Source organism: Fusarium odoratissimum (genome assembly GCF_000260195.1).
Source record: "Fusarium odoratissimum NRRL 54006 unplaced genomic scaffold supercont1.44, whole genome shotgun sequence".
Taxonomy (NCBI): domain Eukaryota; kingdom Fungi; phylum Ascomycota; class Sordariomycetes; order Hypocreales; family Nectriaceae; genus Fusarium; species Fusarium odoratissimum.
In genome coordinates this window covers 87,634-114,278 of record NW_022158725.1, presented here as the reverse complement: position 1 = coordinate 114,278, position 26,645 = coordinate 87,634, and the positions used below count along the sequence as shown (strand labels likewise).

Below are 26,645 nucleotides of genomic sequence, written 5' to 3'. Positions count from 1 at the left end.
AAGCTTTTCTCAATCAGCAACGATATGAAGAGAAATTAAGAAAACAACAGCTGTTTAAAAAGTGAGCTTGTCATGCCAATCTCTTGGAGTGTTGACAACAAACTACTCAAGATCGCCGCTGAGGAGCTTTAACTGGGTCGGTTCTAATGGGCTAGCAGACCAACTCGCAACATCTATACAGTCGCAACCTTGGGGAAGCGAATTTGACCACTTCCCGTCTTACAATCCGGATATTGAACTCAACTATGTAGAAAGTGATATCGATTTCTCTGGAGATATGCAAACGCTCACCTTGCTACCAAGTTTCACCAACTGCGGGGGGCAGTTTGGCCAATAAGCGTCGGAATAGATAAGCAGCTGACTACAACATACATACAGCTAGTCTGACTGGCATGGAGACGAGGCTGAGCTTGAAATCTCGATCTTTGTCTTCTCATCTTCGCATCGTATACTGAAGTGACAGAAGATGAGCGGACAGCCCCCAAATTCGCCAAACGTGAGCTTGCTGGATGAAGAGGGTATTTGTATGCTGTCCCTCGATGGTGGCGGGGTACGCGGCTTATCTTCATTATATGTCCTCAAACGTATCATGGATGGACTCAACGCCGAGAGAAAGAGATCGGGACAGAGTCCTCAGAAGCCAGCGGATATCTTTGATCTAATTGGAGGCACGAGTACGGGCGGGTAAGGTTTGTTAAAAGGACTTGTGATTGCGCTATTACTCACCTCCTACCAGACTGATCGCCATAATGCTCGGAAGACTACAAATGGACGTTGATGAATGCATCTCAGCCTATACAGACCTTACCAAGGTGGTATTCAATGAGAAGGCAAGGGTTCATCAGTCAAAGTTTAGCTTGCTAGGGTAGACACAGGCTCGATTTGATTCCGGAGGACTCAAAGCAGCGATCGAGAAGACTTTGATGGACAGAGGGTTTTCACCAACAGACAGCATGGTTGATAGTCGCGAACCCGACTGCAAGGTGTAAGCATTTCATTAATAAGCTTCCCCCCATAGATCATTGCGTTAACTTGTGAAACCTGCTAGCTTTGTTTGCGCCACCTCAAAGCTCGATGCGGCTACATATCGATTTAGAAGTTACACAAGTCAAAAAAGTTCCCTTAGTGCTACTATTTGCCAAGCAGCTCGGGCAACATCCGCTGCAACCACTTTCTTCAACCCCGTTTCCATCGAGGGCATGAAATTCGTGGACGGGGCTCTCGGAGCTAACAATCCAGTCGACCAAGTTGAAGAAGAGGCTATGGAGATCTGGTGTCCAAGCTCAGGCAACCTACAGCCACTGGTCAAATGCTTTATATCAATAGGAACAGGCAAACTCCCAGCATACAACATTGACGATCGAGTCGATAAGCTCATAGGTGCCCTGGCTAAAATGGCAACGGATGCTGAGAAGATAGCAGAAGCATCGACTAAGAGATGGAGGCAGCACTTTGAACAGGGGCGATACTTTCGATTCAACGTCGAACATGGATTACAGAATGTAGGGATGAAGGAGTACAGGAAGAGAAGAGAGATTCAGGCTGCCACCGATAAGTATCTGGACAGCCAAGTCCAAAGTTTCTGGGTCCAGAGGTGCGTTGAGAACCTAATACTGAAGAAGAGTACGTCTTAAATATCGGCGTGGGAATACACGGGCTAATTATTCGTTCTATAGAGAGTACTAGGCTGGGTTTTGAACTCTTGATCGCGGTATGTGCATCCGACTGTCTCCCATACTCCCACAAAGTATTTATGTTTCTTAGCCACAACAAGATTTCGGCTCTTCAAGTCCAAGTCCACAGAGTACAGAGAAGTCTCGAAAGAGTCGACCTAAACAACCTACATCTGGGGATACAAAGTCCCCACCCCAACCTTGCTTCTACGTACCAATTAAGCTATCCAAACCCTCTATAGACAGATCCAATTACCTCAAAAAGTTACAGGCCGCCTTTTCTCAGGACTGTCATCAAATAGCGGCACTGGCAGGCCCTGGTGGATCTGGAAAAACACAAATTGCAGCCCAATTTGCAGAATGGCTTCATACAACATGTCCCGAATACTCTGTCTTCTGGATATCGGGGGACAATCTTCAACAGTCCTACTCAGGTATCGCCCAGAAGCTGGGTCTCTTTCGACGCTATCAGCGCGAGTTGAAGTCCACTGATGCAAGAGTTCTCTTCCATCGCTATATATCCGCAGAACGTTTTGGAAGGTGGTTCCTTATCATTGACGACGCTGATGCTAACGGAGATTTGTTGAGCCCTGATGCTCGGCCTGGGAGTGTTTTCAATGATCTTCCCCAGGGGAAAGAAGGAAGTATCTTGTTTATCACACATTCGATGAAAGCTGCAAGTGCTGCTGTAAAAGAACAGGCGAACCAGGTCATCAAAGTTGAAGGACTGGATGGTCCCGATGCAATGACTATTCTGGGGCATTCTCTGTTCAACAAGAGGCTGCTTGATGACGAGAGTAAAGTGAGGGAGCTACTGTCTGAACTAAATGGCCTTCCTTTGAGTATAAAGCAGGCAGCAAGGTATCTTAACAACTGTGCTCATCTTACGATAGACAAGTTTCTGGATTTGCTGCGCAGCCCTAGTCAAGATGCGTTCTTGTTCATCTTACAGGAGTCTGACGGAAGGGTCCAAGGAAGTGATTCCCACGACTCCATTCTCGAGTCGGTTGTGAAGTCATTCGAGGCAGTTCGCAAAGAGAATCCTCACGCTGGAAAGCTACTTGAGTTCATTTCTCAAATTGCGTCTTCCTCTATCCCCAGAACAATCCTTCCTGGCACTACAGTCAAGGAAGGTAAAAGCAGTCTTGAACAGTCTATCGGTACATTGTGCAGCTCTTTCCTCTTGGTTCCGAGACAAGGAGGAATCATGTTCGATATGCCCACTATCGTACATCTATGCACGCGAGTATGGGTTCAACAAAAGAAAGCCTCTAAGGGCCTGACGGAAATAGTGACAAAGCGTCTGAACGAGCTTGTCCCGCCGGTGGATTGGTCGAAGAGATTAATTTGGAAGAAGTACGAGGCTCATGCTATTCGTGTCCTTACCACCTGTCAAGACCTTAACCTGAGATTCGACGAGCGCTTTCAACTTCTGTGTAAAGTCGGATCTTGGCTCCTACGGCAAAGAAACAGCAATACAGCAATTCCATGGCTTCAGCAAGCTATGGAATGGGCAAAGAAGTCCTCATTCAAGCACACCAAGCGGCGTCTTCGCATTGAACTCGACCTTGCAGAGGCCTATGCAGAAACAGAGCAGTCAGCAAAGGCGGTTCAACTTTCGGAAAAGGCCTTGGCATTTCAAGAGAAGCATCTTTCAAAAGATAAGAGCAGCTTATTAGCTGTGTCATGCGTTCTCTCAAAGAGCCATCGTGTCAACGGTACGCCAAATCATGGAGTTGATCGTCTGGAGAAGCTCAGGAAAGTTGACAGTAAGAGAAGCGCCATGGAAAAGTTGATACTTCTGGGTGAGCTGGGAAAATGCTACAACTACGCTGAAGAGTATGAAAAGGCAGCTGAAAGCCTCGAGATGGGGATCGACGCCGCGGAAAGCAAAGTCGCAAAAGACGACCCGATTCTCATTGCTGTCAAGAACAACCTCGCGTATTCATATGAGCAAAAAGGCGAACATAAGAAATCCATCTCTCTTCTAGAGGAGACTCTACCGATCCAGGAGCAAATCCTAGGCATAACACATTTCGACACCCTCAAGATTCAAGTATACCTCATCGAGCAATACTTAAAGATCAAAGAGCTTACAAAGGCCATTTCACTTTTGGAGGAACTAGTACCTATTCAGAGGAAGACTCTTGGGCAGGTGCATAAGAGGACCATGTCTTCTGAGAATGACCTTGCAGAGTTATATCTCCAGAATAGAAATGTGTATACGGCTTTGAAGTTGTATGAACATATGGTTTCTGTGCGTCAGAAGAATTTGGGGCCAGGTGATGAGCAGAGGAAGTGGGCGGAAGCGCGTTATGAGAAGTGTATTAAGACTTGGAAGTGGACTTGGGCGCGGAGATGATGCTATTGAATTGCCGATAGTTATTGTCTATGTTATACGTAGATGGGAGGCCATGGATATTGCGTAGTCGTCCCGTACCCTAGATTAGTCGCCCGTCTGCCTTGTTTATGAGGTCTGTTGGTCGAACAATCCCTGTTAGCCTATTACTGTTCAGAAAGCCGAGTAACCCCGCTTCTACAAGTGTCGACGAGAGATAATACACCTCCCAAAAGTCAACTTGTTCATCACCTCAGGGCCATATGCTATCAGCTACTCTTTACAGCTCATCATGCCAGTCCGCTCACTATATCTTGCCAAGTCCGGCGGAGGCGCAAACCAACGCTCTCATTTCGCTCTCTTCATTCCCAACGCAGAATATGATCGGAACACTGTCAGTGAAGACTTTCGATCTCTCAAGGCTATTGGCACAAGGATTCATGTTGTTGGAGAACCACTAATGTCCGGTTTTGCATTCCAGGTTCACAGGAACTACAACACTCAAGCCTACGCTGACCTGAAGAGCTTGGTCTTTCTTGGGAAGATCGACGATTCAATTCTTTGCGACTCTCCCGAAACTGAAACGGAGATCAGAGAGATAACACCGCGGAGTATTATCGAACGACTTGCAGAGTGTGTAACTCCACCTCCCAGAGGACAAAACATACGTGCACCCATTGATGGGGTGAGGAACCATTCACAAGAGGCGCGCTGGTGACTAACGATATGCTTTTAAGGTAAAAACAAAAAGATGTCAGGAATGGACGATGGAGGTTCTGACAATTCTAGTAGCGAGAGGGCTACTTTCTCCAGAAGCTACGAGAATTGCACAGAGGGAAAGGGATTCACCAAGTAAGGGAATAGTTGGCTATAAGAATTAGGAGACATAGGAACATAGGAGATACCAGATAAAGAGGAGTTTAAATTTAGACATTTCTTTAACATGTTTCAGTCTCTATCTCCTCATAATAAGTTTGTATACAAATTGACCGTCAGTCCAGAGACTCATGATTTCCCGTTTCTTCCATGGCGGTTGCTGCTGCTTCAAGGCGTTCCATCGATAAAGGAAACAGTCGCCATGCAATATTATTGTTTTCTCTTGAGCCCCTCAGATATTCCAGACTAGGGATTATGCCCGCTTCCTCGTATGTACAAACGCCTAGACTCTCAGCAGCTAAACTTGTCATCATAACTTCGACTTCGACTTCTTCGGTCTCTGTGCCCTCGAGGTATTGGGCCATAGTCTTAGGTTCTGAGTTATGTCCATTTGGCATGCGCAACTCCTGGGAGGACATCTTAAAGTCCACGTCAAAAAGGTATTCAATATCGCTTCTTGACATAGGGGGCACCCCAGGTACAACACGCTCAAACATTGGCAGAGAGATAATTCCTTTCTTATTGCCTTCTGTAACTTGTGGCCTCCAAAAGTATCGAACTTTGACTGAGGGACTGTTAATCTTTGCTAAGATATTCTGAGCTTGAGGGCTTGCTAGCACAGTTTCGGCAAGTTTCCCAACAGCCTTCGAGGCTAGATAGAGTAGCAAGAACCGCAAGTTGACTTCGTAAACTACAAACAAGGAACCGTGGTTGAATGTTTCACCCGCCAAGCTCATATATGAAACCCATGACATAAGCTGCATATGCCCAGTTTCAGAAAACTGTGCAAACAATGCCACAGTTGTATCAAGGCTTTTGCAAGTCTTTGCCATGTCAAATGCAATTCCCAAAGTCCGTTGTGACGTTGCGTACAACCATTCCGGCTTTTCGTACTCGAACCTTTTTACCATCAGGAGAAAATTGATAAGAAGATTGGTGAATCCTGTTCCCCTTCTGACAAATGGCTGCGGACCCCAAGTTTCATCAAACACACCATACTCGTGTGGGTCCGCTCCGAGGACCCTTAATTTGTCAAACATTCTCTCGGGCAGTGCTTTCCCAGACGATAGACTACATCTGAGGATACTGGTGACCAGATGAGTTGAGGTTTCTGCTGGGAGGCGCGAGATGACGAAATCATGGAGTAGGTCATCGCTGGTCAAGTGACTCAAGAACGGGCGCTGAGGTATCCATGGACACAGGTCATATCTTAAAAGCCCCTTGTCATATAATGGCTGAATGACGTCGAGCATTCCGGTAGCCAATTTCAGTCCTTCGTTTCCCCAGCGATTTGCAAAACCGGTAATTTGGGCCATTATATAATCGCTATCAAATACCAGGTGCCATTCGGATGTCATAACCATTACTGTGCAGATCAGACCTTTCAGAAGTCGTGTCTGGCAGGAGAAATTAGATAATGGTTCATATCCTAGAATGCCTTGGCCTGCTTCTGTATCTGTAAGAAAGTCATGTGCTGTTCTATGAATGAATGTTAAGTAGCTGAATGGGTCTCTATCGTCTTCCCGCGTTTCCAGAAGGTAGTGGTCAAGGTTGGTCGACTGCACTTCAAGCAGCCCTGCGCACCTGGTGGATATTGAAGCCTCTGTTTCTTCGCATATTCGTAGAATCTCTGTCTCTCTAATCGTACCCGTGGCCGATAGAACTTTTTCTTGTATTTTAGGGTTCTCGGCGGAAGCGATTTCAAATGTCAATGGATGTGGCAAAGCTATCCAACCTAAGCCACCTTTGACTGGAATAACCCGGTCTGACATCTGCAGAACATAGCGAAAGTATCTGCGAGCTGTCTCTTGATAGACGGTGCTTCTTGCGTTCATCCTCTGCCACATATCGACGTACAAGTCTTCCAGGTCTCCAGGAAGTGCATTAAGCCGTGCGAGAAGCATATCCCCAGAATCGGCATTCTCGATCCCATCAATGATACTTCGTGAAGCAAGGTGGAGCCATAAAAATACACCTTGCGCTTTACCAACAAGCTTCTGACGTAGGTCTTGGGAACTTTTTGAAGAGATTTGATTATTTGGAAATACCTGACGGAACCTGTCCCGTACAAACTGAAGCATATCGAATCTTGTCAAGTCCTCAAGCAGAATTCCTGCAGCATTTGATGTCCGGAGCCATCTTACAATCTGTGCCTCAGGCCTGGCCGAAATGCACAACTTGGTTGTTGGAAGTTGCGATATTAGTTGAATGGACTGAGCAAGCTTAGAGAAGCCATCTTGATTCCGGACCTCGTCCAGGCCGTCGATAAACATGCAAATATGTCGAGTATCTAATTTTGTAATGTAGCTCCAGACATCTTGCAAGTCCTTGATAGACCAATCGTGACATTCTGAGTGTGAAGATAAGTGGCTGAAGTGTTGTCGAATCATCAAAATCAATTGTTGCTGATCTTGCAGTCTTTGGTAGAGTAGAGAGCACCAAAGACCTTTTATACTGTTCTGCTCTTCTGAGCCGATTTTCCAGAAAAAGTAGGACATAATAATCGCATCGGGGCTCCATCGACGGAGCAAGTCCTGGGTTTGTTCCTGGTCCAGGATGAATTTGACAAGTGTGCTTTTCCCAGAACCTGGCTTTCCCATGATATAAAACATTTCGTCATCTGATTGCAGCCATGAGTTGAAAGACGCCCACGAACGATGTATATCCTCCATATGAGTCATACACTCGAGGTCTCTAGTTGTTTCAGAAAATTCATTGCCCTTTGAATCACCAGCTTCTTTATTATTGCCCTCTGAATCTCCATAATACATAGCTTTCATGTCTTTATAAGTAGCAAATACTTGGTTGAAGGTTGCGTCTCTTGAGTCCATGACATCGTTGTAGCGCTGATTCATACGTGGAGCTTTGAGGCTTTGAAGAAACACTTCGCATTTCTTCTCTGCCTCAACAGTGATTCTGAGCTCTAAGACTTGGCTATCGGTGTGCGAATTAATGGCCAGCTCAGTCCTGGCGCTTTCCTGGATGATGACGTTTCGGGTTGTAGCATGTTCTTGCTTGACGAGATCCTTGACATCAGTTATGCCTTCGGCTAGCTGGTTGATGAGAAACTGGACATCGGCATCCAATTTACGAAATGAGACGTCTTGCTGGAAGTATATCGCATCGCTCTGCGAGCTGAATTATGGCTTGTCTTAGTAAAACTCCAGCGAATCCGAATGATGATCTTACCATAGATGGGACGTTAGCTCAGTTTTCATAAGCTGTTGATACATTGCAAGCGATTCCTGAAGAGCTTGAAGTCTTTTTTGATGCCTCGACGTTCTGAAAGCCTTGCGGAGCGACTTGACAAGATCGCCCTTGGCCTGCAAGCTATTCACGTACTGGACTTCGGTCTCAAGCTTTTCGGCAGCATCTTTGCATTCCTTGGCAATATTCTGAAGCTTTGGGCTAGCAAACTTGGAGTTCGAAATGTTCATCTGCTCGCAGCGAGTGTGTACGCAATCGACGGCTTCGGACATTTGTCCCGTGTAGCGCTCAAGATCATCCTGAGATGTTGTTGCTCCATCATATGCATTTTTGCAGGCGACAGCCAAGTCGCTAGCAAACGAAGTGACTTGCAAAACTGCGCTCGCCGCGCCGAGGGCCTCGAAACCTGTCAACATGATGATATGTGCTTTCGAGAGATAATCTGACGCTCTCAGGTGAGGGGTTAAGAGGAAGGAAACGACACAGCCTGATCAGGCTATGCAGGTTGATGTGTTGGGCTGAATGATGCTGACTAACCACAATATCCAGTAAGATATTGATGCAAAGTAGAGGACGATTTTCGTCTAGTTCTTACAAGTTTGTCCTGTCTACCTGAAACAACTTATAAAGTGATATTCAACCCGAGTCCTCGTCTTTCCATCTGCTCTACCAAGCTCGACTTGTCTCAACGTAGGCCAATGTGACTGGATCAGCCGCCAAATCGCACAGCTTCAAATGCCGATAGATGATCTTCCCGTCAATATGCATGCCGCCCCGCGTGACTCTCAGAAACGGCTCCTTCTTTACTGAAAAGCCTACATTGTACTTTTGAGCTAGTCTTGCCCACTGCTGTATACTGTCTCCTTCAAGGTAACCCAGTCTTCAGTTACTCTCCATGTAATGGTGACTTGGTGTTTCTCAAGCTCATATCTGAATAAACACGCATTTATGCCATCGTGCCACCATATTTCCAGAATCTGGAGTTTTGGCAACTGTCGGGCGGTAACGGCAGATTCTCTCAAGAGACGATTGATCTCATCTTTGAATAATGAAACATCTCCGTAAGCTTCATCTGGAACTTCCAGATATAGCTGTGCGAGTCTTGACCCATGTTCGAGGTTTTGGGGCAGCTGTGACTGTCGAAGATGCCGAATAAAGTTTAGTGAATTCATACCCCCAGGTGGACAAAGTGAAAACAGGTGGTGAGCCTTCTCTGTCAGAGATTCCAGTAGTGCAGGTGTTGTGTTATGAATAGTATGTCCCACTCAGTTGGTGATCTTGGAAAGACGTTGAAGGAAAGTCGACGAATATGATGGGGAAGCTGAAGAATCAGGTTGTTCCAATTTACCGCTAGAATCATAGTCAGAACGCGAGTAAACAAGACGTTCTCATTGTAGTCAAATACCAACATATGCGAGAAGTCCTACAAAATCGAATATATGGACCTGATACAGCTTCGAGCCGGAGAGAAGCGACGCTCGTCAGAGTCTTGCGCAATATCCGTGCCGGGCTCGAATCAGCTATCCCCCTGGAGAATCGATGGCGCATCCAATGGGTGTGAACGATCGGGACTTGCTCAAAATTTCTCCTTGTCCTCAGTTCAAGCGGTGTGCTCTGTAGTCGCTCCAGGCCTTGGATGGCCATCGGCCTATGCCAATTCTTTCCAGCTGCGAGCAGATCTCTAGCCTCTTTGGCATCCATGAATTCTGGAAAGCTGGGTGAAGTTTCCAGGTCCTCTTCTAACTGGAAGTTGTCATGCAGTTCGTATTCCAGTGATGCTGCTTGAGAACACTCATTGTCACCAGGTGAGTACGCTGTGATCTCCAGTATCAGCCCGATGTCCCGATTGCTAGAGGGCTTCCAACGGCGGAGCACATGGAACAGTCCATTGAGCGAATGGGTAAATCTCTGGTTATTCCTATCAAATACTGTTAGGGAAGAGAGAGATAAGAAGATCCACTAATCTCACCAATCTATCGTGGCATGTGACTTTGTCTTATCGCATTCCGGATAATCATAGTTGTGAAGCTTGATTCTCAGACATAGATAGCGGATATATAACAATCTCATGGTTTTTTCGCCCTTTGTCACCTTGGAGAACCTGGCCAGTTGGGAGTTGTCGATCAGAAGGCGTCGGAAGGTAAAGTTTTCGAAGTAATCTTGCCATTCATGGAGACGCAAGCACAGCGATCAAGGTCCGCAGCTCGATATTTCTGCTTTTCGGCCACATAGCCAAAGATTTGCAATGGAAGCTGTACAGGGAGCGATGACCACTCGCAGGTACTGGGTCTCTCCAGGTCGTTGGATGCCAAAGTCATGCCGAAAAGTTTGTGTTTTGTAGTACTTTGGGGACGGGGAAATTTACGGCGGCTGGTGGTTTTTATGATCAACGAATAAAGCCCTCTTCTTGTTAAACTTTATGCAACACGTGTTCTTGTTCACACAATTTGCAAGTGAATCATATTCGAAATTATAAATGGCGAAGCTTGATATGATGTACGGCAGATAGTTGGGAAGGAGACGTGTTACTTTACAAACCATTCTATCCAAGTGACACAACTTACATAAAACAACCCATTAACTATCCATTCTCTTTCAAGGTTCCGGGGCCCTCTCCACACAGAAACAATCCAACTCATACCAGCTGAAATTCACAGAAGACCCGGTGGTGGCGTACTCTCCATTCCACAGCTCACACCAGGTAGCGGCATATGCAAAGAGGTTGCACGTAGGATGGTCAATGCAGAACTGCAGGCACTCGCCGAGTGTATATGTTCCATCTATATCTTTGATGTACGATCCTGTTCCGACATATTGTTTAGAAACGCCACATGAGGAGCCAGACGGGAATCCACCGGGGCAGCTAGGAGCGGAGGTGGCGATGGTGGTAGTCGTAGCAGCGGCAGTGGTGGTTTCAGTGCTTGAAGTGAGCGCAGCAGAGGATGTCGTGGGAACCGTAGAAGATGTCTCGAGCTCCGTAGTAGCAGTTTCGGATGTGAGGATTGTAGTATCCATAGTCGCTGTATTGGTTATAGCAGTGTCGGTAGTCAGGGATGTAGCACCCGTCGTCGCCGTGGCAGCAGTGGCTGTTGCCGAAGTCGTAGACAACTCAGGCAGATCACAGAAACAGTCCAAGGAGTACCAAGAGAAGTCGGTATTAGAACCATCAGTCCCTTGGATTCTGCCTCCCCAAAGATCACAAAAGACGTTTGGCTGCACAGTAAAAGCAATACAGTCATCCATACCCCTACAGACATCACGACAGTGAGCGATCGTGGCATCACCAGTCACTTGGGTAAGGAAGAGCATGTTCGGGTCTGCGCCAATGCCCTTGGTGTCGCAAAGGACACCAGCTGGGAACGGGGTCTTTTCATTGTTGACGCAAGAATAGGCAGTCGAGCTGGGAGTGAGGGTCGTCTCGGTAGTCGTGGCGATGTCGCCAGAGGTAGTAGTGCCGGTGTTCGAAACCGAGTGAGTGGAAGTAGCATCGGCCGTGGTTGTAACAACCGATGAGGGCTTGCATGGTCCAGCTTGGACACCCGCGGCGAGAAGCCCAATTACAGCAACGATTCTACAAGCAATCATGTTGAACGGGTGACAGGCTCTCAAGCGAGCATGTAAACGAGTGACGAAATTTGAATGAGAGTAGAACTTGACCGAGCTGGGCGTTGTTAAAGTCTTGGCGCTCGCTATATGTATACCAATGGTCTAGATCGGAGGCTTGAGACAATTTCCACTAATTGTCACCACGGACAGGCTAATTCAGGGGTTGTAGTCAGAGAACGAATCACATATTTGCATTTTGTAGCGAGCTGAATATTTATTCAAGCCTTTTTAGAAGCTTGTTAGTGTTATTGATCACTAGTGAGCTGGCTAAAATGGAAAGATCAAGCCTTTTGAACCCTATCAGTTTCTGGTACGCTAGCATTGATAGTCTTGCTTTCTCTCCGACTTCAATCTGGCTACTTCGTTAATCTGTGTCTACCAACGGCTTCCTGTTTATGTATGTTTGCCCTTCGTTAGTCACAAACAGTCATTGCATGGTTTCATGATCTATGTTGAAATGTTCAAGGCAATATCGGTCGAACAGCCTGCCAACATTAACTTGCTCTGCTTGGGTGATACAATCTCGAATTTGGGTGCTGAAAAGTTTAGATAGAATTTCATACTTCTACATTCTGACCGCTGTAGATCTTGAAAGTCGTGCAGCTCGTATGACTATAAGCTCTTGGGGCAAGATGATACAATTCCCAGGTTCAGTTGACTTTAATGTTCAAACCCGCAACCGCAATCAGCTACCCTGTATATGCTGAGGCTAATGCTAATTTTAGCCTGGCAACAGATCTAGTTCAGCTAAACTGCTACCCCTGCAGTAGTGCTTCATCCTTAACAATTATTTCGGCATCTGATTTGTTAAAATAGTCTTTGGCACGTCTAGCCCGTCAGCTAGAGCAAGACTATCGATTTTGGGAGATGAGCTGAGTAAAATTGACAGGTCTAATTCTTCATAATTGCCGTCAATGGCTGATTTCCTTCATTCTCTTTGGCCTCTTGTTTTGCCTTTTCGTGGCCGGACATGCTTCGGCATTTAACAAGTTTGCAGAAAGATCCGAAAACCGCATTCTACGTAATTATTCCTCGCTGTCGGCTTGTGAGCCCGCGAAGCCCCATCACCACGATTCGGGAACCGAACCCGAGCTTCATCGGAGTCGAAAGGTTACTTATACCAGCATCGCTATAAGCATATCAGATCGAACCTGAGTGAGGTAGTCACTTCTCGGAACGACATCCAGGGTGTTGACTGTCTGTGAAACGTTGAGTGGAGGAACCTGACGGATACTTACCCGATTGGCAACCGTGAAGCCTCTGGCAGCTCCATGTAACCATATCCTGATGCACTTGTCCGTTTCCGTCACGTTCTGAACAACAACTCAAATTGGTCTCAGCGTTCTGGACGGCAAAAGTCTTACCCCATACGGCGTTCGCCTCATTTTCACAACGTGTCTCGAGCCGAAGGAACTTGGGCAACTCTGAGGAACGTGCCCTTATCACCAGTCGGCGGGCCCGGGGTTCATGATATACTCCCTATTCGCCGTCAGACTTTCATACCCACTGAGGGTATTCTTGCCGTTTTTGTTGCTGGCCACAGATTATTTGAGTTCATGCTGACAGCATGTTTATGCAAGAAGCGCTACCCTCCATGAACGGGAATAAGATAGTCGATCAGCGGGAATCGGGAATGCCGAAAGCTTATGCGGCTGATGACGACATGATCATCGAGTATTCAAGAGATAAGCCTGTTACCCCAGAGCAAGACCATTGCAGCTGAAAGTTGCAAATGTCTCGTAATACGATCAAGGGGGCTGACGATGTTTCACATCGGGATGATTCCGCACATCGTTACATTGCTATCACAAGTCCATCATATCATTACTTGCATGACTCTCTTTATGGAAGCAAGCAGCACTCAACGTATGACACTTCACCAACACATAGGTTCTAAAGGATATAGCATGTTGAGGGAAAGGAGAACCTAGCAGTATAACATCCTTAGACCATGTCCAGTTGCTCACTGCATGATATCCTTATGTAATATATAACTCGGTTCCTACAACTAAAGTCCGTTATGGACCCCGGCATCAACCCCCGAGGACCCTTCCAAACAGAGTTACCGACTTGCAAACTCGACATATCCAACCCCAAAATTCCCCGCCAAGATCCACAGAAATTCTCGAAGCATGCAACCCAGCAGCCGAGGCTTCCAGAAGCATTCTCAGGAGCGTATCTTCCGAGGAATAAACTCGGGATTGTCAGGCACAAAGTCACAAATACCTCACACTGCACCTCAAGAAACGTGGCAAATATGCCTCATTTTTCGGTGGCAGTGACAACTTTATCAGATGACCGCCACGGCGTCTGGTCTCCGGACCCCGGCGCTAGCGTGATCGGCTCTCAACGCCGTGATACCGAACCCAGACAGATCGACATGGCTTGTAACATATAAAGTGGATATGAACTTTTTGAGCGTTTTTATTTCTCCGAGACACCGTGATCTTCCCGTATTGGACGGTTCGCGAGTAATGAACGGAGGCATGATTGCGGATTAATGACACTTTGACCAGAAGACTTCGGCTAGACTTGCAAATATATCAGAGTGGATAAATTATCTTGTCAGAGAGTTTGAGAAATAGAGTTTGAGCTTTATCGTTGTCGGCGTTATTCTATCTGTTTACATGGCGTTGATAGAAGATCCTCCAAGGAATATTGCGAGTATTGATACCACATCTCCAGTATTATCGCGAATTATCATATTTGAAGTGAGACATGAGATACAGCAATCTATTCTAAACAGAAAGATTATATCACTCAAAACTCAATTGGTCAAAAAGTCTCACCGAAAACGACCTATCTCGACCCCAGGCCCCATTCAGAACCCACCTGGACCCTCCCCAGGCAAGGAAACGCCGGATGATAGTAACATGGAGTCATAGTGGAGCAGGGCGAGATACACGATCAAGTTATAATCCGGGGTAATTCAGTTTCTTGTAGTCATAAAAAGGGTCGGATTTATAAGGACATGACGCTCCCCGGCTCCATCTTCCCCAGATTCTGCATCCCGTTCCAGACTCTCGCCATTCTCCATACTTTCCCTCCCGTTTACTTACCCAAGACACCGTTTTACTTAAAGGAAGAGTTTGTTTGAACATTCCTCATGGCGAAGAAGGAAGAACTCCCTCGTGATATCGAGGGTATCGATGATCTTCAACGCTCTCCCTCGAGATGTACGCAAGAGGGAACGACAATCGACGCCGTCTTTGGTGAGGTTTCAGAAGATGGACCTAACTACCGCAACGTACGAACCCCGGTCCCTTCACTTCACAAACACTAATTAGTATCCAGGTCGGATGGATTGCCACCGTCGCGCTCATGACAAAAACGCAAATCGGCCTTGGAGTTTTATCGATTCCCCAGACCTTCGACGCTCTAGGCCTCATCCCAGGAATCATATGTCTCATCGTCGTGTCAGCCATTACGACATGGTCAGACTACATGATTGGCGTGTTCAAGCGACGACATCCGCAGGTTTACGGTATCGATGATGCGGGACAGTTGATGTTTGGGCGGATTGGTCGTGAAGTCCTCGCGACTGTTTTTATGCTATGTAAGCATCATTCCTCAGTGGGTTGAGTGATTGGGGGAGGCTGGGTACTGACGACTCGCAGACTGGATCTTCGTTGCTGGCTCAGCAATGCTCGGTATTTCAATCGGTCTTAACTCGGTCTCTACACACGCAGCCTGCACGGCTGTCTTTGTTGCCGTGGCAGCTATTCTGGGTTTCTTCTTTGCTAGTATCCGCACACTCGGCAAGATTGGCTGGTTAGCGTGGATCGGACTCGTCTGCATCATGACTGCCAGTAAGTTCAAGCCCCTTCATCTCACGAGATCAACTTCACTAACACGAGGAATTAGTCTTCTGTGTCACCGTCGCTGTCGGCGTGCAGGACAGACCTGCTGCTGCTCCGCAGGGAGGACACTGGGAGTCTGACTGGAAGCTCTTCAACCATCCTAGCTTCGTCGACGGTATCACGGCTGTGTCGTCGCATATCTTTGCGTTCTCGGGTACACCCGCGTTTTTCCAGATCGCTGCGGAGATGCGCGAACCGAAGCACTACACCCGCTCGCTATTGACCTGCCAATCGATTGTGACAGTCACATACATCACTATTGGAATCGTGGTTTACTACTACTGCGGTTCATATGTCACATCCCCTGCTCTTGGTTCAGCTGGCGTTCTCATGAAGAAGGTCTGCTATGGATTTGCCCTGCCTGGTCTTATCGTGACTGCCATGCTTATGACTCACGTGAGTGTTTTCCTGTCTTCTCAGTGACCTATGCTAACCTGCCAAGATTCCCGCCAAGTACATGTTCATCCGCTTATTGCGCGGTACAAAGCATCTCAACTCCAATGGTATCGTGCATTGGGCCACTTGGTTAGCTTGTACAGGAAGCGTAACCATTATCGCATATATCATCGCCAGTGCCATCCCTGTTTTCGGCGGCTTGGTGTCTCTTATCGGAGCTCTTCTCGGCACGTTGATGTGCTTCCAACCCTATGGCTGCTTCTGGCTTTTCGACAACTGGCATAAGGGTAAGACTGAGAAGTCACTCAAGTGGTGTCTCATGGTTGGTTGGAGTGTCTTTGTCATTGTGGCTGGAACCTTTATGATGGTTGCCGGTACCTACGGCTCAATTGTTGGTATCAACAACTCGATGAAGGCCAATGGGGGTTCAAGCCCATGGTCTTGCGCCGATAACTCTAACTCTGGCTCTGCGGGTCACTAAATGGCTTGGGTCTTGTGACCTAGACGTCGGGCCGAAGATGGTGGCTGACCTGTTCTCAAGGCAAGCCACTTGAGTGGCTTCTTGATGAAGATGTGAGGCGACCGTGTCTTTTTGAAAGAACGGCCTGTGCATAAGTTATTGTTGCTGTGTGGGCACACGTCTGGATGAGTTGAAGCATGAGACACCTTTTGGAACGGTCATTATAGAGTGTAAAACAGTGAAACATCACATAACAATAGAATACCCATTTCTTTTTTTACAATTACTTTTTCTTGCAAATGATACTGGTCTACAAAGAAAGTCAGTGGCTCAACTGGAGATAAGAAATGCCTATCAAGTGATGTGCAGACGGCACACGGCGTTGACCATCAGACATACAAAGTCGCTTCTTTTCATAGGTTGAGATTCCGCCTGAGAGGATCATCGACCCGGCATATCATTAACTACTGGGAAGAAAGCACCGCAATAGTCCCAGGATTAAAGTATGAATGCTCATCTCAATAGTTCAATGTTGAGCTCATGCTCTTTGCTACAAGGCACCTTCACCATACGGCGAATTGCTTTCTGTACGGCGACGGCAGAGGTCACAGTAGAATCTCGGCATGGCGTCATACAAAATATTGTAATCTCTTGTCCAGATATCCCCAATATAATTAATTTCACAAATGAATGCCAGCATATCTGCACCACTGTGCAAGACGTGCTCTAACAGACCAACTAGCCTAGATACATAGAGACTATATCCAGGTTCAGTATTTAAACTCCTGGCCAACAAGCTTCTCACTGAGCTTCCAAAGCATCTCTGCCGAAGCCTTGTCAGTTACCCACGGCCAGACCTCCTGTGCGAAGGGGTCAGCCAGCCGACAATGGTTCAAAAAAGCACCGTTGTTCTTCGAAAGTACGCTATCAAACGCAGCATAGACGTGAGTTGCCGCACCCTCATCTAGATTTTTGTATCGAACTTCTTGGTTGAACATCCACCTATTTCCCATTCTGGCATCCGCAGCCTGAAAACTCTTAACAAACTCGGCGAACTGGTCTGCAGCATGGGCGCCCAGATTGGTACCAACAGAGCCCGGACAAACGCTAAAGGACATGAGGCCTCTGGAGCCAAGCTTCTCGGCGAGGGCAAGAGCTGTAAGTGAGACGGCCGTCTTGGACTGGCCGTATGCAGCCCACTTGTTGTAAAGCTCCCCGTTGCTGAAGTTGTAGTCCGCCCATCGAAAGTGGCCTTGCCGATGGCCCATGCTGCTGATAAGCACGATTCGGGGTGCCTGAGAAGCAAGAATCTTATTCATGATAAGGTTGGTAAAGAGGAAATGACTGAGGTGATTGGTCTGCAGCTGGCTTTCAAAGCCGTCCTCAGTCAGGCGATAGGGCACAGCCATAATCCCGGCATTATTGACCAGAACGTCGATATGCGGAACATCGGCCCAGGAATTCACAAGCTCAGCGGCTTTGCGAACCTGAGCAAATGAATTCAAGTCTAACGCCAGAGATTTGACTTTGATTTCTGGGTGTGCGCTTGCTAGGTCATCAACCAGGGATTGAAACTTGTCCGGAGAGCGCCCAGCGAGAATAAAGGCCGCGGGCTTGCCAACAGCCACTTGCTTCACAAAGCTCTCGCCTAAGCTACCAGTGGAGACCCCGGTGATCAGGATGGTTTTGCCAATGATCTTTGTGGCATAGAACGGCACGAGCTCGCTAGCCTTTGTTGCCTCATTGAAGTTGGGAGCCATGATGGTGACTGTATGTGTGAGAACTAAAGCAGGTTGCAGACTGGGTAGGCGGGTTTAAAGAATTTATGTTGAAATTCAATAGAGTGACGGATGCAATTGTCTCTTTATACATGGGCATGCTATCATATTGGACATTAACTCTCGCCCACGACCGCACAAGTAGCTTTGCTTAGTGCGTGTAGTGCAACGCAATGGCCCTTGTTGGTTCCCCCTTGAATCAGTAAATCTGACCCAACCACTCGCGAACAATACTTTCTGACGCCGGATATAAGACATGTAAACTCCGAAGTCTTGTTGCGAAGTGAACTCTCAAGCCAGCACCTAACTTCAGTGGAAGTCCGGTGGAGAACTAGCGGAAGATCAGTGGAAAACTAGTCAAAGACTAAATATCTCGTATGGATGAGCTTGTAAAATAGCGTCGGTTTAACGGGAGCCATAACTTCCCTTTCTCCAAACAAGAATACTGCACGTAGCAGGTCCGGGTCTGGAGGAGAGCAACCCACCTAAGCGGGACCGCTAGCGAACAGTACACTATGTCCCATAGCTTATAAAAGGAGAAGCGCTCACAAATCTTCCACCAAACTTCCGCATCAAACCTCCGCACCAAACTTCCGCAGAGGTGCCTCCGCTTCTTGTCACCCTATCAACGACACATCACCAGGCTCGGACTTCGGAAATAGCAAAGGTATTTCTCTCCCCGCGACTATCAGTAACATGGTTCCGTCCGTTCCGCCGAGTGAGCAAAAAGCCTGCTTTGGATGTGCCACAGCGAAGAGGGCGTGCGACAAGCAGAAGCCAAGCTGCCAACGGTGTGATGAAAGGGCCATTCGTTGCCAGTATCCAACCTCTCGCAGATATCTCCGCTCTAAGCCAGCAACAAACGCCTCGAGCCAGCATTCAAATCGAGCAGGGCTAGAGGGCTCGACAGGACAAACAGGGCATCTCAGGACGCCAGCAAGTGACTGCGTCGCGGATCTACCGACTCTAGGCTCTCCAATAACCAGCCCTTTCACCTACAAGCCTTGGTTCGTTAGTCTGGAGACCTGGGCGATTGAGAACAGGGGTGTCACCACATGCCGCTTCAGTTCAGGACCTTCCTATGGTTCACCACAACTTGGCGATTGGACAAAGAGTCTTTGGAATTGGTTACGGCAGTGGGTCGACGAGGGCAACAATCCATTCATCCATAAGCAGCTCTACCTTGACACTGGCTTACCTCGATGTCTCGAAGACGCGTGGACAACCCTAACGGCGTACTTTTCCAAGACGGCCTTGAATACACCTTTGGTAATGCAGATCATCGAGCACCGTGTCGACGCTCTTCTGCAATCCCAGCCCCATGACGATGCTTCATTTATGGCAGTGCCCAGCCTGCAGACTATTCAACACTTGGCAAGGGTGCAGGCTCTCTTCATCTACCAATTCCTTCAGTTTTACGATGGATGCATTCGCCAGAGGGCAATGGCAGATAGATACATTCCAACCCTGCTGCAATGGTGCGAGCACCTTTGGCAATCGGTTACGTTGGACGCAGTCCACAACGAGCAATCTTTAACCACAATGGACATGAATAGTTCTGACGCCATGGCTGAAACTCCGACTTCCAAGCACTGGAAAGCCTGGATTCTTAGTGAAAGTCTGCGGCGGACATGGCTCGTCTGCACAAGTACGATAGCGGCGTATCTCAGAGAAAGAGATGGCTGGAACGAATGCGCGGGTGAGATTCGATATACGGCTTGTCAGGGATTATGGGATGCGTCTTCATCGGCGATGTGGCTGCAGTTGAGCAGTAGGCGAGATCCTCTATTTGTCAGAAGTCTCCACGTTGATGAGCTTTTGTTGAGTGTAGCTCCTACTGAGGTGGACACATTCTCAACTGCCCTCATGCGCCTTCTGATAGGGAGGGATGAGATGGAAAGCTGGGGTCGCAGGTGAGCCTTACAATTATAGCATCGTGAGCCGGCGTATGCCATAGCTAAGGCTGAGGGTGCTTCTGGGAAAGAATAAAAGACTTATTTAAAATCAGTCTATATAGCATTACAACACAAAATAGACTAAACTTCGTTTACCTTCCTCTTGGACCATACAACCCTAGTGTGCCAAAATTAAATATCACATTTTCGGGAACTTTCAGGGGCATTTGCTTGCAACTTGTTTTCTGACATCAGCTATGAGATTATCTTGGACAAAAGAAGGGACAGATTCCGCGTCTCTTCCGAAGATGGCACCTCGGCAGCTTGCGATTTGTTAACTGGGGCAGATAGAAGTTACTTTAGGGTACGATGCAAACATATCGCACTTACTTCCAGCTGACACTGACAGCAGAACAGATCAATCAGAAGCCATTTCCGTCATAAAGGTTATTACTGCCTTAAGGGAGATAGGAGACGCCCCTCAAATGATGACAACGCCATCATCACCTCAAAACCAAGCTCGATCGAGGGATCAAATATGTTTACAATGATTTATCACGATAACGCCTTCAATGAGTCACATGATGTCACACGAAACCTAGTCCCCCCAGCCCCATTGTCATCGTCATCTCCGCTTATGTAATGACATCATTGAACCCCTGCAGTTCCGTGCTCACTCCACTAACCAACCGGAAGCTCGGCTTGAGGCAAAAAAAAAAAAAAAGTTACTGATATTTTCCTCATACGAGTCATCACCTTTTCACCAACCCTCATCGCTCATTATCACGAGAAACAAAATGAGCTTTGTAAGGGCGTTTTCGTTCCTCACGGTCGTGAGTGTCGTTACGTATACCATTCTCTCAGTGGCCACGTCATTGAGTGGCGGATCCCCCGCTACGCAGACGGGTAATGAAACCCACCAGATTCCGTCGTTTGGACTGGGGACTTGGTTGGCTAAGAAGGGAGACGTGAGTCGGGTACGAGGTTCGTGAGAGGAGGCAGTACTAATGGGAGTTTAGGTTGCGCATGCGGTGGAATATGCTTTGAAGGCGGGTTATCGCCACGTCGACGCTGCTGCTATCTACCGAAATGAGGAGGAGGTTGGGCAGGGCATCAAGGCATCCGGCGTGTCGCGCGATAAGATTTGGGTGACGAGTAAGCTTTGGAACACGGATCATCGACCTGACCTCGTGCGCAAAGCCATTGAAAAGTCTATCGCCAATCTGGGCGTTGAGTATCTTGATCTTTACCTCATTCACTGGCCTGTCGCTTGGGTTCCCGGCACCAAGGACATTGACAATGACACCTCCATCGTTGACACGTGGAAGGCTATGGAAGAGCTTGTCCGCGACGGATTGACGCGCAACATTGGCATTTCCAACTTTTCGCCAAAGGATATCAAGAACATCCTCAAAATCGCCACCATCCGCCCTTATGCGCACGAATTCGAAACACATCCCTATCTCCAGCAACAATCCTTCGTCGATTTTCACACCGGCGAAAACATCAAGGTCATCGCATACTCACCTCTCGCCAACACCAATCCCACTTACAACCCCGACATCCCCAGCATTCTGCACGACGAATTCTGGACAAAACTCGCAGGCAGCAAAAACGCAACTGTGGCGCAGACGGTGTTGGCGTGGGGACAACAGAGGGGTACTGTTGTGATTCCCAAGAGCACACATGAGAAGTACATTGATGAGAACTTTGGATCGCAGGATATTCAATTTACGGAGGATGAGCTGAAGGAGGTGGCGGCGAAGGATAAGAAGTATAGGTTTTTGAATCCTGGGAAGGATTGGGGCGTTGATCTGTTTGAGGGTCTTGATGGCGGATCGAAGAAGGAAGAGGAGGATGATAGAAATGAGGACTTGTAATCTGAACGGGCTAATAGACGAAGGATATTTTTAGATGTTATTATTAATAAGATACCAAACCTCTCGGATATACGGATACTGGACTTGTGAACAGAGCCTCTGTCTCTTGGCAACACCATGGCGATTCTGTAAACATATGCATGAAATAGGTGAGTCCAAACCGAAGAATTGTTTAATAAAATGATTTAAATCCCTAGTCAAAAGCACATTGCAACAGAAACTTCAATGTTACCTGACGATTCTCAAATATAATTATTTTCTAACTTACTACGTTTGCATGCTCCTGAAGTCTAGAGTTGATTCACAAGCACCTTACACCACCAGTGGAGCATTGGATTAAATGGAGAAAGATAAAGACTGTATGATTCCGGAATTGTCAAATACTTCCAGAACAAATTCCTAACCATAATAAATGTCAACAGATAGATTATGAAGACGAACTTCCAGTATTCGGGAGTTGACCGTCTTCTACAGGGTAGCCAGCAAAATCGGTAGCCAACAAAATCCATAGCGATGCAATTTCCTAGAGTTTCACAGCCACAGTAAATACAACCCTGGCAGTTCAATCAGGCGCAGCGCAAAAGCTTCTGCGTAACAACCAACTCTGTCCCACATAAAACAATTGGTCAGACTCGTCTGCTATAAAATCCTTCAAAAAGCAAAACTCATCGAGAGTTTAGTAAAGAAATTGGCATTGCCTGCGCGACTCGCACCATTCAGGGTCCAACCCTGCGCCACCTGCATATCAACTCGACAGAGTCAAGAGTCAAGATGATCAGCGTGGTAAAAACACTTAAATCTCGCCTCGTGGCATTTCCTTTTCGCTTGCATTCAAATCCAAGACATGATCTTCCACGCCTGTTATCCTAACTTGTGTCATTGCGGCTTGGCTCGTAGGATCTACAGGTACCATGATCCACTAACCCCTGTTAATCCTGTGAGGCTAGAGTTGCAGCCGAAGTTTGCGCCCTGACGAAAGGATAGAGATGAATGGCTATGTTACGCAGCGGGTGACGAGTTTATTTTAGACCGGATGATAAATCAATTGAGATTTGGTAGTACTGCCGTTGTGCCGTGGCTTATCGGCTCTTGGGCCCTCTTGTCAAATTTTGTCTCAGTTGACTGTCATCTCGCTGACTGGCAGTTTTTATCTACGCTCAGACCTTTCGACTGAACCACGGGAAAAAGTAAAGCTCCTTACATCCGACGTGAGTCTCCCTCGTTAGACATCACATCCGACGTCATTCTTCAATCTCGATACTCTCGAAACCCGCGAGTATACGACGATCATAGTATAACAGATCAAAATCCCAACCGGGATGAAAAGCCCTCTTATATCCATCCTCCTGTTTCAACGGTCACGATCATCATAAACCCCCGAAACGAAACATCATCCTCCTATTCGCTAGCACATGGAAACATCCCCATCAAAAAGTCTCCGAGGTCCAGACTAATCCATCCCGCGTGCCGCATGATGCAACCTCAGCTCCACATGTCTGACAGGAGAATTCCCAAATCCAGAAAGGTCTCGCGCAGGGGTGTTAAATAGCGATCGCCGGATATAATTGTGACCGCTTTTCAACTCCCGCTTCACGAGGTGACATCGTCAAGGAGATGGTTCGACAATATCCTTTCTGCCTATCCTTTAAAATGCAGTCATTCTGCTCGTAGTTCTAGTTTCGTGTTCTGTAGTTTTCTGCACTCTTTTTTCCCAGTCACTCTCTTTTACTCAATTATTCGGAAGCGTTATTCACGCTCCAGTCACTCATTTACTTTGTTTATTAAAAAAGATGCATTTTTCTAGTTTGATTCCCGCTTTGGGAGGTCTTGTGGCTGTTGCCACTGCCTCGCCTCACCTTCTCCCCGGTGTTGGCCTCGGTCTCGATGTCGATGTTTCGCTTGGAGGAAAGGGTGCCGAGGCTTCCAAGCCCGTTGACACTACCTCCAAGGGCCTTGACCTAGTTCCCACCAAGGCTCCCGTTAGCCAGAAGGGTGGTCTTCCTTCTACCTGCAGCTTGGCCAACAGCTGGGAGAACCATGTTCTCTTCGACGGTATCGCTGCTCCTGCTTCTGGCGCTGCTGCCGCCATTAAGCTTGGTCTTAACCTCCCCAACGCTCAGATCGAGGGTGATGCTACTCTTGAGCTTGTGAAGGACTTCCTCCAGGAGCCTCGTGTCCGTATTGGTCTTGGCGCTATCAAGGCTTACGTCGAGCTCGACATCTCTGCTTCCGCCGCTGTCCACGAATCCATTGAACTTTTCGCTTCTTCTGCTCTTCAGCTTGAGATCCCCGGTCTCCTTGAGGCTGAGGCCGGTGCTGCTCTCGCTCTTGACCTTGTCGTCGGTGTCGATGCTGCTATTGACCTGTCCGCTGGTGTCTACCTTGCCTTCGGTGAGGAGGCTTTCGTTGAGGTTTCTCTTATCACTAAGGAGATCGTTGATGTCTCCCTTGATGGTCTTGTTGCCAAGGCTCTCCCCATTGGCGTCGCTGCTGAGGTCGACCTCTCTGCTGAGGTTTCTCTCACTCTTGGTCTCCGTCTCCGAACCGAGATCGATCTTGAGGCCGAGCTTGACATACCCGTTCTCGACATCGAGGCTGGTGCCAAGATTGCTGTCTGGGTCAGCCTGTTCGAGTACACTGCCGTTCTCATCGCCACCGACAACTGCGCCGTCTCTGTCGATGAGCTCATTGCTCTTACTCTTGGTCTCGCTGTCGAGCTCAACGTTGAGGTCGGCGACATTCTCGACATCAGCCTTGCTCCTACCCTGACCATCACCCTTGCTACTGCTGCTCAGGCCAAGGTTTGCCAGCCTAACCGCGGTACTCCTGGTAACTTCATTGAGCAGCAAGGTCGCCCTGCTACCACTCACACTCAGGTCGTCTCTCTGTCTACCGTCCCTGCTGGAGGCTCTGACTCTACTGTGGACTCAGCTCTTCCTGATGCCACTGGTTCTGCTGATGCCTCTGGCTCCGCTGATGTTACCGGCTCCGCCACTGCTGATTCTTCTGACGCCTACCCCGTCCCCGGTGCCACTGGATCCGAGACTTACCCTGCTGGTGCCGAGACCACCGGTTCTGGCTCAGGTGCTTACCCCATTCCTGGCTCCGGTTCTGGATCTGGTGCCTACCCTGCCGGCCCTGGCTCCTCTTCCGCTCTCGCCAAGCCCCAGACCACTGGTTCCGCCGCTGCCATCGTCCCTGCTCACGGCAACGGCACTGCCACCGGCGATGTCACCAGCACCGTCACCTCCACCCACGTCTACACCGTGACCAGCTGTGCTGCCTCTGTCATCAACTGCCCTGCCCGCTACACCCAGAAGGTCGTCACTTCCACCATCATCGAGAGCACCTACGTCTGCCCTGCCACCGAGATCGGTGCCGTCCCTGCTACCACCACTGCTCACTCCACCAAGGTCCATGTTCCCGTCACCACCATCACTGACACTCTCACCACGATTGTGCCTTGCAAGACCCGAACTACCAAGACCTTCCACCCTCCTACTACTCCCCCTCCTGCTCCTACCGTCACCATCGTTGACACCACCACCTACTGCCCCGAGGAGGGAAAGACTGCTCAGCCTTCCAAGGGCCAGTCAACTTTCCAGGTCGTGACCACTGCTTCCCCGAGCACCAAGGCTTATGAGGTCCCCAGCCACGCTGCTCCTACTACCGAAGGTGAGGAGAAGCCTACTGCTGAGGTTCCTGTCCCTGAGAAGCCCACTGGCGAGGCTCCCGTTCCCGAGAAGCCTACCGCTGGATACCTTACTCCTGAGAAGCCCACCGGCGGCAAGCCCATCGCCCCTCCCGCTCACAGCGTCCCTTACCCTCCCAGCAACGGAACCGTCTCCACCCACGTTCCCGTTTACCCAGCTCCTGTTCCTACTACCGCCGTTCCTGTGGTCCCTGCTCCCGTCCCTACCGCTGGATACGCCCCACCTCCCGCCGTGTCTCAGCCTGGAGTTGTTCCTCCTCCCGCTGCTGAGACTCCTGTCGCCACTCCCGTCGGAACCACCCCTGTTCCCGTCAGTGGTGCCAGCGTGGTTCGCACTGGCTTCATGCTGGCTCTCCCAGCTGCCCTTGCTTTCTTCATGTAGATGATAAACGGTTAAGATTACAGGATCTATGTATAACACTTAGGTAACGGGACTTGGATTAGCAATAGTTCATGGTTTCTTTAATTTTTAATATTACTAAATCAACCTATTGGAGTCTCCCTAAGTGATTTAGTACTTTCTACTTTCTACATTTTAACTATGTGCCTGCACTGCTTTCGTATGAAGCTTATCACAGCCCTACCTATTGACGCTGGCCCGATTGAACGAATGCCCTTTACATTTGAACATCAAAAGGCTATCAGATATAAATTAAAGCCTCCAATTGCTGCTGACCTGTTGACGGCTGTTCCTACATGGGAAAGGTACCCAGACACCTTCAGGCCAAGCCCCACTGAAACTTTGAGTGCGAGCGCATGGCTCGTTTGCACTTACAGATGTATTCATCCCAGCATTCAACAAAAGCTCTATACTAGACTTCGTGCTCCCCGCAGAATGACTAATAAGCCTGAATCATCAAAAGCAGACGTCTGATGTCAATATCTGACGTTTGTCTTTATTTTTGACGGCATCACGTATTTTAATATGGTTGTGGTGTGATGACGAATATCCTGTAGAAATTGT

At 48.1% G+C, this 26,645-nt stretch overlaps 9 protein-coding genes across 9 annotated transcripts; 6 read left to right on the top strand and 3 right to left on the bottom strand.

Annotated features, from left to right (window-relative positions):
• Positions 1-466: 466 nt before the first annotated feature.
• Positions 467-4,035, top strand: FOIG_14776 (uncharacterized protein; the record flags this gene model as incomplete). The annotated part of the gene is made up of 6 exons (XM_031216061.1): positions 467-684; positions 737-836; positions 870-985; positions 1,049-1,623; positions 1,677-1,711; positions 1,765-4,035. 6 exons carry the CDS (start codon positions 467-469, stop codon positions 4,033-4,035), a joined length of 3,315 nt encoding a protein of 1,104 aa, XP_031054202.1.
• A 268-nt stretch (positions 4,036-4,303) lies between these two features.
• Positions 4,304-4,867, top strand: FOIG_14775 (uncharacterized protein; the record flags this gene model as incomplete). Its single annotated transcript, XM_031216060.1, has 2 exons — positions 4,304-4,696; positions 4,763-4,867. 2 exons carry the CDS (start codon positions 4,304-4,306, stop codon positions 4,865-4,867), a joined length of 498 nt encoding a protein of 165 aa, XP_031054201.1.
• A 136-nt stretch (positions 4,868-5,003) lies between these two features.
• FOIG_14774 (uncharacterized protein) lies at positions 5,004-8,510 on the bottom strand (the record flags this gene model as incomplete). The annotated part of the gene is made up of 2 exons (XM_031216059.1): positions 5,004-8,022; positions 8,077-8,510. 2 exons carry the CDS (start codon positions 8,508-8,510, stop codon positions 5,004-5,006), a joined length of 3,453 nt encoding a protein of 1,150 aa, XP_031054200.1.
• Positions 8,511-9,359: 849 nt separating this feature from the next.
• On the bottom strand, positions 9,360-11,679 carry FOIG_14773 (uncharacterized protein; the record flags this gene model as incomplete). Its single annotated transcript, XM_031216058.1, has 3 exons — positions 9,360-9,444; positions 9,500-10,012; positions 10,736-11,679. 3 exons carry the CDS (start codon positions 11,677-11,679, stop codon positions 9,360-9,362), a joined length of 1,542 nt encoding a protein of 513 aa, XP_031054199.1.
• Positions 11,680-14,806: 3,127 nt separating this feature from the next.
• Positions 14,807-16,437, top strand: FOIG_14772 (uncharacterized protein; the record flags this gene model as incomplete). Its single annotated transcript, XM_031216057.1, has 5 exons — positions 14,807-14,947; positions 14,995-15,256; positions 15,318-15,509; positions 15,565-15,956; positions 16,003-16,437. 5 exons carry the CDS (start codon positions 14,807-14,809, stop codon positions 16,435-16,437), a joined length of 1,422 nt encoding a protein of 473 aa, XP_031054198.1.
• A 749-nt stretch (positions 16,438-17,186) lies between these two features.
• On the bottom strand, positions 17,187-18,176 carry FOIG_14771 (uncharacterized protein; the record flags this gene model as incomplete). Its single annotated transcript, XM_031216056.1, has 1 exon — positions 17,187-18,176. The coding sequence occupies one exon, from the start codon at positions 18,174-18,176 to the stop codon at positions 17,187-17,189; it is 990 nt and encodes a 329-aa protein (XP_031054197.1).
• Positions 18,177-18,890: 714 nt separating this feature from the next.
• Positions 18,891-20,111, top strand: FOIG_14770 (uncharacterized protein; the record flags this gene model as incomplete). The annotated part of the gene is made up of 1 exon (XM_031216055.1): positions 18,891-20,111. The coding sequence occupies one exon, from the start codon at positions 18,891-18,893 to the stop codon at positions 20,109-20,111; it is 1,221 nt and encodes a 406-aa protein (XP_031054196.1).
• Positions 20,112-20,795: 684 nt separating this feature from the next.
• On the top strand, positions 20,796-22,062 carry FOIG_14769 (uncharacterized protein). Its single transcript, XM_031216054.1, has 2 exons — positions 20,796-21,057; positions 21,109-22,062. The coding sequence occupies exons 1-2, from the start codon at positions 20,887-20,889 to the stop codon at positions 21,967-21,969; spliced, it is 1,032 nt and encodes a 343-aa protein (XP_031054195.1). The 5' UTR covers positions 20,796-20,886; the 3' UTR covers positions 21,970-22,062.
• Positions 22,063-23,562: 1,500 nt separating this feature from the next.
• Positions 23,563-26,263, top strand: FOIG_14768 (uncharacterized protein). The gene has a single exon (XM_031216053.1). It carries the CDS (start codon positions 23,760-23,762, stop codon positions 26,061-26,063), a length of 2,304 nt encoding a protein of 767 aa, XP_031054194.1. The 5' UTR covers positions 23,563-23,759; the 3' UTR covers positions 26,064-26,263.
• Positions 26,264-26,645: the final 382 nt, after the last annotated feature.